This window comes from Pan paniscus, chromosome 4 (genome assembly GCF_029289425.2).
Source record: "Pan paniscus chromosome 4, NHGRI_mPanPan1-v2.0_pri, whole genome shotgun sequence".
Lineage (NCBI taxonomy): Eukaryota > Metazoa > Chordata > Mammalia > Primates > Hominidae > Pan > Pan paniscus.
In genome coordinates, this window is record NC_073253.2 from 123100784 (window position 1) to 123114997 (window position 14214).

Here is a 14214-nt window from a genome sequence, read left to right on the forward strand (position 1 = left end):
ATGGGATAGCAAACAAGGCATCAACATAAATAAGAGGAGATTCAAGTTAACAACTGCAAGATATCAGAGCTGAATTTTTAAGCTCTGAGAAACTTGGGCATAGCTTCCTTTTTATTGCTTTTTAAATGTTTATTTATTAATAAAAACTGCTTGTTTTTACAGCATAGAAAAAGAAAGCTCAGGCTAATTTAGTTTCACATATTTGCTTACAAAAAAGAAAGTAGAAATGCATCCATTCTTTAAATGACCAACTTCTATATATTGTAATTAGCCACCTTTGCTGAAATATATAGTTTACATGATGTTGGAAAGCTGATATTCTACATATGATACCTTATGAAGACCAGGACTCTGTCCCCTCCACCTGTGGTCCTAACAAGTTTGGAAGGAGAAGATCATTTAAAGAGAATGGACAACATTCGTCTGAAAAATTGTGTACAGCAAAATAACAATTGTCATATTATAAATTTGAAGCTCTGCAAATCTACTCAGAAAATTCAACTTTCAATATTTACTCCAATGTCCGATAAAAGAACACTATAAAGTTATTGCAATATATTAAAAGTCAAAGAAAGATAAACTATATCTATTGTACCATATTGTTGCAGTCAAGAAAGGGTACTGATATATTTTGGAATTATATTTAAGTAACACTTAAAATAAAATGATTTGAACATCACAGAAGATGACAAAATAAGAAGTTCTAGGAACTGGTCCTGTCACAAAAATAACTACTGAACTGGCAAGAACTGTCAGAATCAATCATTTCAGAACTCTGGAGTGTAGCAGGACACTTTCAGCTTCCAGAGAAATGCTTGATGAAGAAAGATACTGGAATACAAGGAAATTCCTGTCAGGTCACTGGCCGCAGAAATATTAGAATAGAGACTTCAGTAACCATACATGATAAGGAATATAGTCTTTGCAACATTAGTTGAAAAAGTCATTAAACAAATGGATGATTGCAGTCTTCAACAAGCAGCAATAACAAACCTTGGGGTAGGAGGAGAATCTGATTTCTAGAATTATGAAATTATATACAATGTTAAATTCTCAGCAAAATATTATAAATCTTACAATGTAAAGTATGGCCCATTCATAAGAAAAAGAAGACACTGACAGAAACCATTCTTCAGGAAGCCCAGAGAGCAAATTCCAGACTTACTGGACAAATGAATATGTTCAAAGAGGTGAAAGAAACCATGTGCAAAGTAGTAAGGAAAATCAGGAGAATGATGTATGAGCAAGTTGGGAATATACGTAAGGAGACAGAGATTATAAGAAGGAACCAAGTAGTGCTGGGTGTGGTGGCTTATGCCTGTAATCCCAGCACTTTGGGAGGCCAAGTTTGGTGGATTGCTTGAGCTCAGGAATTTGAGACAAGCCTGGGCAAAAAAGTGAGATTCTGTCTGTATTAGTCCATTCTCACACTGCTAATAAAGACATACCTGAGACTGGGTAATTTATAAAGGAAAGAGGTTTCATTGACTTACAGTTCAACATGACTACGAGGCCTCAGGAAACTTACAATTATTGTGGAAGGGGAAGCAAACATGTCCTTCTTCACATGGCAGCAGCAAAGAGATGTGCCAAGCAAAAGGGGAGAAAGTCCCTTATAAAACCATCAGATCTTGTGAGAACTCACTCACTATCATGAAAACAGCAGTGTAGGGGTAACCACCCCATGATTCAATTACCTCCCACAGGGTGCCTCCAATGACATGTGGATTATAGGAACTAAAATTTAAGATGAGATTTGGGTGGGGACACAACCAAACCATATCACCATCTCATATATATATATATATATATATATATATATATATATATATATATGTATGTATGTATAAAAATTAGCTGGATGTGGTGGTGTGCAGCTGTAGTCTCAGCTACCCAGGAAGGTGAGATGGGAGGATGGCTCGAGCCCAGTAGATAGAGGTTGCAATAAGCTGAGATTGTGCTGTTGCACTCCAGCTTGGGTGACAGAGCCAGACCCTATCTCAAAAAAAGAGGCAGAAGCAGAAAAGGAGAAGGAAAAGGAGAAGGAGAAAGACAAGAAAGAGGAGGAGGAGAAGAGGAAGAAGAAGAAGAAGAAGGAGGAGGAGGAGGAGAAGGAGAATAAGAATACAAATTGTGGAGTTGAAAAGCACAACGGCTAAAAGAAAAAAATTCACTAGAAGGGTTCAATAGCAGATATAAGCTGGCAGATAAAACAATCACCAAACTTGAAAATAGATGTCTTAGTCATTTCAAGCTACTATGACAAAATACAGCATAGATTGGGTGGCTACCTATTGGGTACTATGCTCACTACCTGGGTGATGGAACCATTCATACCCCAAACCTCAGCATCATGCAATATACCCATGTAACAAATATGTACATATACTTTCTGAATCTAAAAAAAAAGTTGAAATTATTTTTAAAATCCTATCATAGGCACCAAGGTTATAGAGTCAGTGAGTTGTGGAATTAAGACTAAAACATAGATATCCTGATTCTAAGTCAACATTTCTTAGAATTAAGCTGAACATGAGTTAAATATATCTGAGTCAAAGAGATATTCAGTAAGAAACTTGTTACAAAAGGAGAGGAAATAAGGGGTTAGTATCTATATAAAAGGAAGCAAGATGGTGGGTTAGAGAGAATTCTAAGGTATTAGAAAAAAGTTTCCTTTAAGTATATAAGTTAAGACCCTGAGAAATATTGCTGAAGTCCACATGGTAAGGAAAAAAACATCACAGGCCTCATTGTGACAGGCAGCCTGAGTTAGGATTTGGATATGATCTAAAATCAGGAATGGAGGCAGACAAATGAGGGCCCAAATCTAACCTCTTCTTTTTAGCTTTGGAGTCTTACACAAGTTAATTCACCACTAAAGCATTTAGTTTCTCAATCTTTACAATGAAGATAACAAAAAATATAAAGAAAATTGCTGATAGGGTTTTGAGCAATGATGTAAGGTAACATTTATATATGTAGCACCCAGCAGAATGCCTAGTATACTATATCTACCAAATATATGTTAGTTTCTGCTGTTTTTCATAAACTTTTCTTACTTGTGGTCAAGAGCATGGAATCTTAGAACCAAACAGCATATCCGTAGAATACTTTTGGCAACAGGTAATAGAAAACTCCTTAAACAATAAAGGAATTTATTGGCTCACTAAGTGCAAGTTGTAAGGTAGGGTTTGCTTCAAGATTGGTTAATAAAGCACTTTAATAATGTTATCAAGAACTTAAGTTTTTTCTATTGTTTACTCTTCCTTTCTGAGTATGCCTGATTTCCTGATGTCTGTGGGATAGCTGTAGTAGCATTCGCGTCTGGTCGGTGACAGAGGGTGCTTCTCCAAATCACTCTCCAATTCTGTGCAGTGTGAGTAACCCAAATTAGGTCACATCTCCTTATACGATAACTGTTGCTACAGGAAAGCCAGGCTCTGATTAGTTTATGCTTTGATTCCTGAACCAATCAACAGCAAAGAGGATAGAATTGTCATGATGACCAGGGCCTACTTTGGAGCTGGGGTCAAATTTGGGTGTAGGGAGTCAAACCTGATGTCCACTACTGAAAACTTGAACTCCAGAACTTACTTGTTGTATCCTTTGATAAGTCATATAATTTTGTTGAAACTCAACTTCTTTATCTGCAAAATGGGAGCTATAATAGAATGAACCTTCAGGATGTTTTGAAGATAAATTGAGATACTAAAATAAATTTGAAAACAAAAGGCTCTGCAGACTGACATGTAGTAAGTGCCCAAGAAATGTTAACTATTATTAATATTATTTATTCACCTATACAGTTTTGCATTATATAATAGCTATTTTTAAATGATCTGACTTTCTGGCTAAAGTATGAGTTTTTTGAGGCTGTGAACAGTATTGTTTTCATTTTTTAATCTACAAATTCTTACATATAATAAATGTCCAACTTATTTCTTTAACAAATGAGTGAATAAATGATGTCTTTTGAGTGAATGAATAAAGGCTTTCAAACAATAGAAGGTAGATTTAAAAGAAAGACAATAAAATGGTAACGATGGATCACATAACAAACAGGATATGGGAATAAAATGGGCCCAACTGAGAGAGATTATATTTGAGAAAAAAATAATTCCAGACATAGAGAGGAGTTTTCTCTGAACATTAGAGTGGTTATAGGAAATGAACAAATCAAATATAGTTTGAATTCAGAGTATGCAGCTCATAAAGATTATGATGTCTTCAGATATGTTGTTTTTGTTTTACAATTTGATAAATAGGCCGGACACAGTGGCTTACACCTGTAACCCCAGCACTTTGGGAGGCCGAGGCAGGCGGATCACTTGAGCTCAGGAGGTCAAGACCAGCCTGGGCAACATGGTGAAAACCCATCTCAAAATTACAAAGAATTAGCCAGGCGTGGTGGTGTGAGCCTGTAGTCCCACTTACTCAGGAGATTGAGGTGGGAGGACCCCTTGAGCCCCAGAGGCGAAGGTTGCAGTGAGCAGCGATTGCGCCATTGCATTCCAATTTGGGTGACAAGGTGAGACTCTATCTCAAAAAAAAAAAAAAAAAAAAACAATTTGGTAAATATTTAGATAAAACCCAGAAGAACACCTACTGTGAGCTAGAAGAGGTAGAAGAATAATTATAATAAGAGCTGCTAGATGTTTGATATGTTCCAGGCATTGTTCTAAGTGTCTCTGTTGTTTAAACTCATGTAATCCTCAAAACCAACTGTTGAGATAAGTAGTATTCTTTTCATCCCCATCGCTATTTACAGGTTAAAAAACTCAAGCCCAGGTAGGTCAAGTAACTTGCTGAAATCACACAGATAGTAAACAGCAAAATTGAGATTTTTTTTTTTAAGACAGAGTCTCACTCTGTTCCCCAGGCTGGAGTGCAATGGCGCGATTTTGGCTCACTGCAACCTCCGCCTCCTAGGTTCAAGTGATTCTCCTGCCTCAGCCTCCCTAGTAGCTGGGACTACAGGCACCTGCCACCAAGCCTGGCTAATTTTTGTACAAAATTGAGATTTTTTTTTAACCCAAAGGATAAAGACACTAGACTCCTTGGCTTTAACCATTACACTATACTGTGTCTCTAATAAAATAGAAGGGTAGGCAGAGAAGCCAGACTGCAATCCCAAACCACCATGCACTCAGGAGTTAAACACATGTTGGTGATCATGAGGAGCACCGCAGGTCTCCAAGGCCACCAACAGCCAAAAGGCATGGCCAGCAGTTCGTAACATGTGTGTTCCCTCTAACCCTTATTTTGCACTTTGTTAATCTGCGTCACATAACACAATAGCTGTGGAGGAGGCAACTGAACAAACATTTGTCCAGTGAATGAGCGTGTGGCTGGATGGTTCGGTGCCAGTATGTATGATGTGCTCACAGTATATATCATATGCCAGTATATCTGATGGGCCAGTATAGATAATGTGCTTATTTCCTTGGCAGACTGACCTCTTCATGCTTCCACATTTGGTAGATTGTCTTTAAAAATTTAAGGACAATTAAGTTTTCTCAAAATGAGACAACTTGCCTTGCAATAACATTCACAGTAATGAAAAAGAAATGTAGAGATAATCCATGCTTCAGAGAATACCCTGGGAGTTGCAGTGAATACAGAATTGTGTGTCCCTTTCCAGGGAGTCTTTCAGGACTGTTGCTGACCTATAGAGAAAAAGCACAATAGCTGTCAGAATGAAAGGAGAAGCTAGTACAGGCACTCTCTAAGGGAATTAGAGACTAAGGACTATCAAACTACCACTTTCCTCAAAAGGAATCTACAGTCAAACAAAAACAAAGTCATTGCTAGGAATTTTTTGGTTGTGGCTTAGCATAGATCTGCCTTTGATCAGACTTTTACTTGAAATTCCTGCATATACCCCAGTTCCATGCACCCTGATGCTTCTATGGCGAACATTCAAAGGAGTCAGAACTCCCACTCTTTCTAGATTGCTGTAGCCCCCCAAGAGTTAAGTTTCAAAGACCATATATAAGCCAGAATACAAGTTTCAGATTCAGCTGTACAAATAAAGTGCAATCTTGAAACACAGTGAAGATGAGTGTTGAGATCTTTGCATTCAAAATTTCTCTATTTCTAGTATTTCTATATTCTCCATTGTAACTATGTGATTTTATCTCTTGCTTAGAAAGAGCTTAGTTATAAACAATAAATAAAATCAATTTTTCCTTCTTTCTCCATGCTAATTTATCATCTATGAGGAATGCTCCAGAAGCTATTTTCATATTTAATAGATATTGGTGGAAGATAAATTATTTGTAAGTTGAATTTTTAAAAGGAGCTTTTAAAATATCACTGTACTTACATACTCTTATAAAGAAAATATCTTTAGCTTTCAGTCTCTGAAGGAACAAAATCAAAACTGCTTGAACAAGTATCCCGGCTGGAGGAAAAACTGGAGGCTGTGGACCACAAGGAAGCCAGTGGGGGACCATATGAAAAAATGGTTCTTGTGAAAGACCAGGTATGTTGTAGAACAAAGTCATCTTTATTTTAAAAGTTACCTAATTTTATATGAACTGACAATCCTGGAAAGCCATTTCAGTCTGGATTAAAAGTCCGTATTTTTAAGTTCATAATGGTAAATAACAATATTTGTATTTGCTAAAAGTAATTTTATTCCCTGGCAAATATTGAGATAAAATTAATTTTGCTAGTAGTAGTTTTAAAGTTTGTTTGATATGTAACCCTTTGAATAATATTAGCTGAATATTCTATTTATTTTATAAATGGTATTGACTGTACAAATGTCTCTTAGTTGTTAATGTTGGAGTGTTTCTTTCTGTGGAGTAAAACGAGAGGCTCATAACATTTGGCATATGTTTTTTAATCAATTACTTTATAAGAAATGATTAATCTCTGAATATCTGAGCATTAAAATATATATCATTATGTAAATTTACCTCTTGTTCAATCCAAAGGGTTTGTATCTGCTTTTGGAATATATGGATATGCTTTCATGTGAAGGTGTATATATATATATATATATATATAATATATATTTATATATATATTATTTATATATTATTTATATATATTTAATATATATTATATATTACATTATATATATTTATATATAATGTAATATATATAATATAATATATATTATATTTATATGATATAGGGGCATTTGCATTAACTGTAGCACATCAAGCTAACATTATCTTACTCAGGCATATCCTAGTTCTTAATATATTTGTGTGTTTTTTCTTTGGGTTCTTTCATAGAATGGAAGAGAAATAGGAATGGGGGGATGATTTCTCCAATGATGATTTTCAAAACATAGCTGAAATAATGCTGCCATTCACGAGATTTGAAAACTGATACATATTTATGTCTGTAATACGTTGAGTATGTAAAAGAAAGAGTTACATACTTAGTTTCTAAACTTTTCTCCTTTTCAGTGCATCCAGAAATTGCAAGCTGAAGTAAAAGCTTCCCAGGAGCAACTTATAGCCCAGGTAAGTGTTTTCCTCCTTTTTTCATCCCTTTATTTATGTCATTGTTAGCTTGGAAATGAACAGAACATGGAAAGAAGTTATAAATGAGTTTTGTCTGGAGCAAACCAAATCACAAGGCTAAAAATGAGTATTTTTACTGCGTCTACACAGTTTCTTTTCATACATAAAATTCTGATTTTTGTGGATGACCAAAATTCCAAACTGAGCTCTTATATATAATCAGATGGTCTAATCAGGTGCTATCAGAAGAAGAGAACTGGAAACTTAGGACAGAAAGATGAAGAAGCCAGTCTAGTTGGGTGAGTAGGTGGAAGTGGAGAGATGTGGTAATTATTGACCCATCAGATAAAGGTCTAGAGCAGTTCTTCTTAAACTTTACTGTATGTAAGAATCACCTGATAGCTTCTTAAAACAAATTACTCAGATTCTGTTTCCTGCATGCCTAGGGTGGGGCCTGGGAATTTGCACTTTTTGGTGATTCTAGACTCAGACAATGCTGATGCTGCCAGTCTTCAGGACACACGTTAAGTGACATTATTTTTTATACATTTTTTATACATACATATATATTACATATATTTAATATATATTATTAACATTAATATTGATTTTAGGCAAGTGACCATATAAACCAATCAGACTACATAGTTGCCCATTTTCTCCTGCAAGTACTCGCCTGAGAGAGGCCCCATGAATTTCTATGGCAAATTTCATTTGCACACTAGCCTATGTTTACTCTGAGAACAACACATGAGCATCTCCTGCCACAATACCCTGTGTGTCCATGACCATAAATCTGTCACCCTGCCACTATTCCTTCCCAAGGATCTGAACAACCCAAATGCCTTAGACGTCTCCTCAAAGACTTGATTGCCATCCTTTTGGTCATCTTTTTCATCCACATCTTGGCTGCTATGGAATGACTTCTTGATTAAAGGCACTGACCAGTCATGTTAATGGCCAATCTTAACTACACCAGGCCCCTCAGACAGACCTGAGAACTATGAGGTTGCCCTCCAAAAGACTGCAAGATAATACATTCTGGTGACCATTCCTTTGGGGTTTGGAATGAACTGACTTGGGTAAAATATTGGTAATTGTCCCCATTTTTGTGCTAGAGAAGAGAAAAGCTAATCTGCTGTGGCAGTTAGCAGAGCTTTTAACTCTAAATTCAGAATCTTTTTTGGGCTTGTATGTTCAATTGTCCAATATTGAAAATGACTAAGGCTTGCATTTGTAGCATTGTGACATATTTAGACAGAAATATGTCTCATTAGCCAGTATTTTGTTGCAGATGCCTTTCCCCTGGTCTCCCCCTGAGGGTGCCAGATAATGACTATTGTCAGAGGATGTCCCGTCATGACAATTTGATACCCACAGTCATTCACATGGAAGAGGCTTTTAGCTCAGAATTTTATATGGAGGGCAAATGTATTCACTAAAGCTCAGATATTAGCTTCCAGCATCTCTTTGTGAAAAACAGATGAAAAAAGCCATAGTTCCTGGTGCCTTAGGGAAATTCCTATGGTGTCTTCTTTCACTGCCTAGTTACTATGGATGCTATTCCTGTACCATGCTGTTACTGCTTGAGACTTGTCTGAACTAGAATTGCTTCCCTGTATTAGGGTATTGATACCAGTGACTGAGATTTCTCATATGTAATTGTCCAACATTCAGGTTTCAATACAACAGTGTATTCATGAAAGTTTTGCTTCAACGTGTCAAGAAAAACTTAAATGAAAACAGTATTAACAATAGTATTTATTGAAAGTGGATTATGTATTTTCTATGTGGAAGATATTTCACATATCTATTTTAAATCTCAACACAACCCAGCAAGGTAGTCATTAATTTTCAGAAAGAAAATGGAATCTTAAAAAGATTAGATCACTCGTCACACTCTGAAACCCATGATTTTGCTATTACAACTTGCTGTCTCTCCAAATTATATTCTCGATGTGCCATTTGAGGTATCAAATTGTGTTTATAAAGGTTCTATCTCCAACCTCCTTTTCTCTTTCTGTTCACTTTTGGTGATTCAGCAGTTCATAATGCTTCAACTCTCACTCCCATGCAGACAAACTGCCTTTTCCCACAGCAAGTTCCTTCTATCTTAAGTCTCCCCTGATTAGAGATCTGTAGTGTTTTAATGAGCACTTCTTAGAACATTGTCCCTGAAAAAAACATTCCATAGGATGCTAAGAGGTATTCTGAAAAAAAAAAAAAAAAAAAAAAAAAAAGTAGGAAGACTGTTGGAAACAAAGTTAAATGGGTTTATTTCCTGCAAGAGTTATCCAGGTACAAACAATCTCCAAGAACAGGCTGTTGTCAGTCATTTTTCCAAAAGAGTTTGATTATGAATGATGATTTGTAACACACAGGTTTAGAGATGGTTGGTACACGGCATCAAACTGAAGTACTCTGGTTCTTAAATATGACCTGAATATCTTGCTGACACCTCAGGCTAAGAATATACAAAGCCAAATTTATCATCTTCTGTTATTATCTCTTAAATATGTTTCTCTATTCGTATCCCCCAGCCATGGTGGATAATATCACACTACTGTTATTTTTTCTAGATTCAAACTACAAAGCAGTTTTAAAATCCTACCTCTCTCTGCCTCTGTCCTACTTTGGTTAGTTGTCAGGCCCTGAATATGTTTCTACAAGTTATCTCACTTCCATGTCTTCTATTCCATTATACTGCCACTTCTCTAGCTCTTTTTAATCATCTTATATTTTAATTATTGTAACTGGCCCCAAATTGTTAACATATGTGAGTGAATTCAGAGACCCCCACAACCCCACTCCCCGTTACAAAGTAGCCCACTTGGTCTGGCACCATCAAGCCCTATTGAGTGAAGAGAGAGGATAAAAATCTGTGTGTAAAGATTTGGAATGGGTGCAGAAAACCAAACAGAGCAAAAGTGTAACACTCACAGGGTGAGTGTGATCTGCTGGCGTGGCAGAGAAGAGAAAGGGGATTTAAAAACCAGGGTGGTAGAAATGGAACACTGAAGATGGGGTGAGGGTTCTTCTGGAATAAGAGATGAGAGTTCTGAGGATGCTGAAGATTAGGAAATAACTTGAAGTATTAATAAGAGTTGCCTGGCAAAATATGTACTTGAACCCCTTTAAGTGAGAGTCCCATGGAAAGTTTGGAATTTCTGTTTGGAGTGTGCCTCCTTAATGTAACACCTGTGGGACCTGACCTCTATAAGAGTCTCCTGGTTTCCGTGCCTCCATCCTGAGTGAAGTTTCCAAAGCATAGTCCCTGCCCCTCATCTTCTCTTCTCCCTCACTCCCCTCTCTCTGCCTTACACTGAGCCTACTACTAGAATGGAGCTGCTGTCTTTCTTTACACATCCAGTATTATTTGATGTTCTGTGATTTTGCTCACAGTATTCTCTTAAACTGGAATATCCTTCTCTCTTCTCTTCATTCAAATAACTCTTTTCTGTCCTTGCAAGACTCAAGTTATGTACGAACTTCTCCCTTAGTCCCCAGATTATTTTCTGTGGGTCCCCACAGCCTCCTTTAGATACATCTATTTGAGCTGTTAAAGTAAACATTGTAGACAAATTAAATTTAACAGAGTTCATTTGAGCAAAGAATGATTCCTGAATTGGGTAGAAATCAGAACCAGAAGAGGTTGAGAAAGCTCCATCCAGCAGCATGAGTAGCAAGCTTTTATAGGCAAAACACAGAAGCAAAGTAAAGACATTATCTGTTGGCTACCTAAGTTAGGTGTTTGCCTTATTTGGGTGTGGTTGGATCAGTTGGGTGCCTGTGATTGGCTGAAGCTCAGCTGTTTGTGACTGGCTGAAACCCAACTATCTGTTACAAAAAATATACTCCTAAGTTAGGTTTCAGTTTGTTAAGTAGGAACTCAAAATAGGGAGAGAACCTCAGGCCAATGGCCTCCTGCTTATTTAACAGAGCTCAATACACTACACTTTGTTGACATTATCTGTTTATATATCTGTCACCCACTAGACTCTAGGGACATTGAAGGCAGCACTAAGAATGTGTCTCTGAATGCACTACACCCAATACAGGGCTGGGTGCATTGTAGCTACTCAATACATTTTGCTGAATTGCATTGAATTTTACTCTGATCATGTCATTTCCTTAGTTCCAAAGCCTTGAGTGAGACATTGCTTGTCCATTATCCCAGAATAAAGTCTAACCTCCTGACCATGGCATTTATCATGTTGACAGTGGGCACCTGACCCCCTTTCCTGCCTCATCTCCATCTCCATCTGCGACCCCCAAGTGCACCCTGCATCCCTGCCCTAGCAGCTTTGCTTGTAGCTCCTTGCTACCCTGAATACCTGTCCCTGCCATTGAGTTTGCCAGACTTTCCCCATTCTTTATCAAGATTGTTTTTTCCACGAAGTTCTCCCTATCAATCCAGAAGTAATCTCTCTGTCTTTGGTGCGTTCACAGCACTTCTCTGTGCCTCTTTTCAGTCATTTGTCACACTATGCCCCACAAGAGAATGATCTGATGCAGCCTCTTTCTCAAGACTGCAAGTTCCTGGAGGAAGTATGTCTGTTTATCTTTATTCCTCCCACAGTGTCTGGCTCAATGTCTTGTACAGATTTTATTGAAATGAATTGTTAAAGTGGCTAAACTAAAAATAAAATTATTTTGGCATTTGTAGGAGCACCCTTTATATATCAGGGAAAATCACTTTATGACAAAGAATTGTATTCTGTGAAGATGTCAATATTACATCAGGCATTAATTTAATGAGGCTGACTCTTTCAAATATAACATGCAAGTGACAAAAGGTAAGGATCTCTTAGAGTGGAAACAGAAGGAAAAAAATAGCAGAGAAAGAAAACACAGTTGCTGGAAATTCCTATTTCACGTGAAATAAAAAGAGTTTCTAAAGGAAACATGGTCTTAACATGAAAATTAACAACGTAATGTCTTGGCTTGCTTTTATTCAGAGTTCACTGCTCTAGAACTCAATAGTTGAATAATATTATTGTTTAATTAAATTGATAGCTATGAAATGGAGAGGAGATGAAAGCCTTAACATTTCAGAGTTATCATTTGCTAATACTTTGAAGATTAAATTCTCACCCCATTAAATTTACTGTGCCTAGTCACAACTTATACTTCTAAAGAAATTATTAAGGGTCACCCCTCCCAGTGCACATGTGGGCACCCAGCCTGAGCCATCACTGGGCTAAGCTGCCCTGGGCATCTTTATCACTCCCTCCCATGATTACTTATCTGCTTAAAGACCTACATGGGATAAAACAAATATTTGAAATGAATGTTTATAATTACTTAAAGATATCTGTTCTTGTTAGGGCGATTTGAGTCAGGACTAGGTATCTTAATAAAAAATTCCTTTTAAAATTAATGCCTTCCAAATTATGGAATCCATATGTTGCCTGTGTTTAGTATTGGCAGGTGTAAGTGCTTAGCCCCATCTGTTCACTCCTTTGTGGATGACCTGAATATCTGCAGTACTCCAGATGTCTGCCTCCCCTCTTTACCTCCATCCCAACGGCCATCCCATCTCTCAGTTTCCAGCCACCCACAAGACCTGACCAGGACCAAAAGCTCTATAATATTCAATGGGTTTATTTCAAAGTGGAAATCTGGGTAATTGGGTGGTAGGCACTCAAGTGTGATGTTATTCTCTATACTGTCCTGTATGTTTGATACATATCATAATAAACTAAACAGTTAAAAACATCCAGATGAAGGAATCCTTCAAATGAATCATACAGCATGCTTAAAAGTGTAGGACAGATGAATGAATTTTAAAAACCAGAAGATCCTGAACCACTGAGGCCTGGAAGCTCAGGGTGAGGAACTCAGGGCATGGGAGGCACCCAGGACGGGGGTCTCCCAAAATGCTGGTTTAACTTCCTTTCCTCCTACAAAGAAGCTATAAACTGCCATTTAACTTTCTAAATTAAGAATCTGTAAGAGCGGACTGCTCCCTCCTAGAATTCCAGGCCCTCTGCTAATTGACTTGTTCTTACCATAACAGAGGACATGGCCTGTTTCCTTGGGTTTGGTTCTGTTTTGTTTTGCTGCCTAAGCATCCACTGACACACCTTTGGCAATAATACCCAGATATTCTCTACAATTGCATTTCTCCCACTATGTGCAATCTTCCAGGGCCTGTCATTCAAAGAACTCTGTCAGCTACTAGCTGAGGAGTGGACATGTGCCAACTGGACTCTCTCTCCAGGGACTCAGCACATTAAATTCAGGTGAGGAAAGAGAGAAAAAACAGTTGGAGCTGGTACATTCTACCAGGGATACCCAGGCATCATGGTGAAGTAGCTTATGCTGCTTGAACCAGAACTGTCCTAGATCCTCTCCATTTCTGAGTCTGTTTCCTACTGATTTTAGGAGGTACCCCCAAACCCTCCAATAAATTCTCTTTTTCTTTAAGCTAGCCAGAATCAGAGTCAGTTGTTTATAACTGAGAACCCATCATTCTTCTTTTATCCCAGTAGTTCTCAAAATGGGGCTCCTGAACCAGAAACATTAGCATCACCTAGGACTTTGAAATGCAGATTTTGAGGACTCATCTCATTCTGCTAAAGTCAGAAATTCTGGGAAAAGGATGCAGAGTTTTAAAAGTCCTGTAGGTGATTGTGATGGTGGTAACATCTGAGGTATACTGCACTGTCCAGTGAAGCCCCTAGCACTTCCAGCATAGACCCTTACTTTCTGACCAGGACATTGTCCCTGA

General features: G+C 37.5%; 1 protein-coding gene across 1 annotated transcript in view; it reads left to right on the plus strand.

Annotated features, from left to right (window-relative positions):
• Positions 1–14214, plus strand: part of CCDC192 (coiled-coil domain containing 192) — a 240149-nt gene that overhangs the window by 89847 nt on the left and 136088 nt on the right. The window contains exons 4-5 of the mRNA XM_003826668.6: positions 6353–6484; positions 7425–7481. Coding sequence (XP_003826716.2) covers positions 6353–6484; positions 7425–7481 — 189 coding nt within the window. The remainder of the gene's footprint in view (positions 1–6352; positions 6485–7424; positions 7482–14214) is intronic.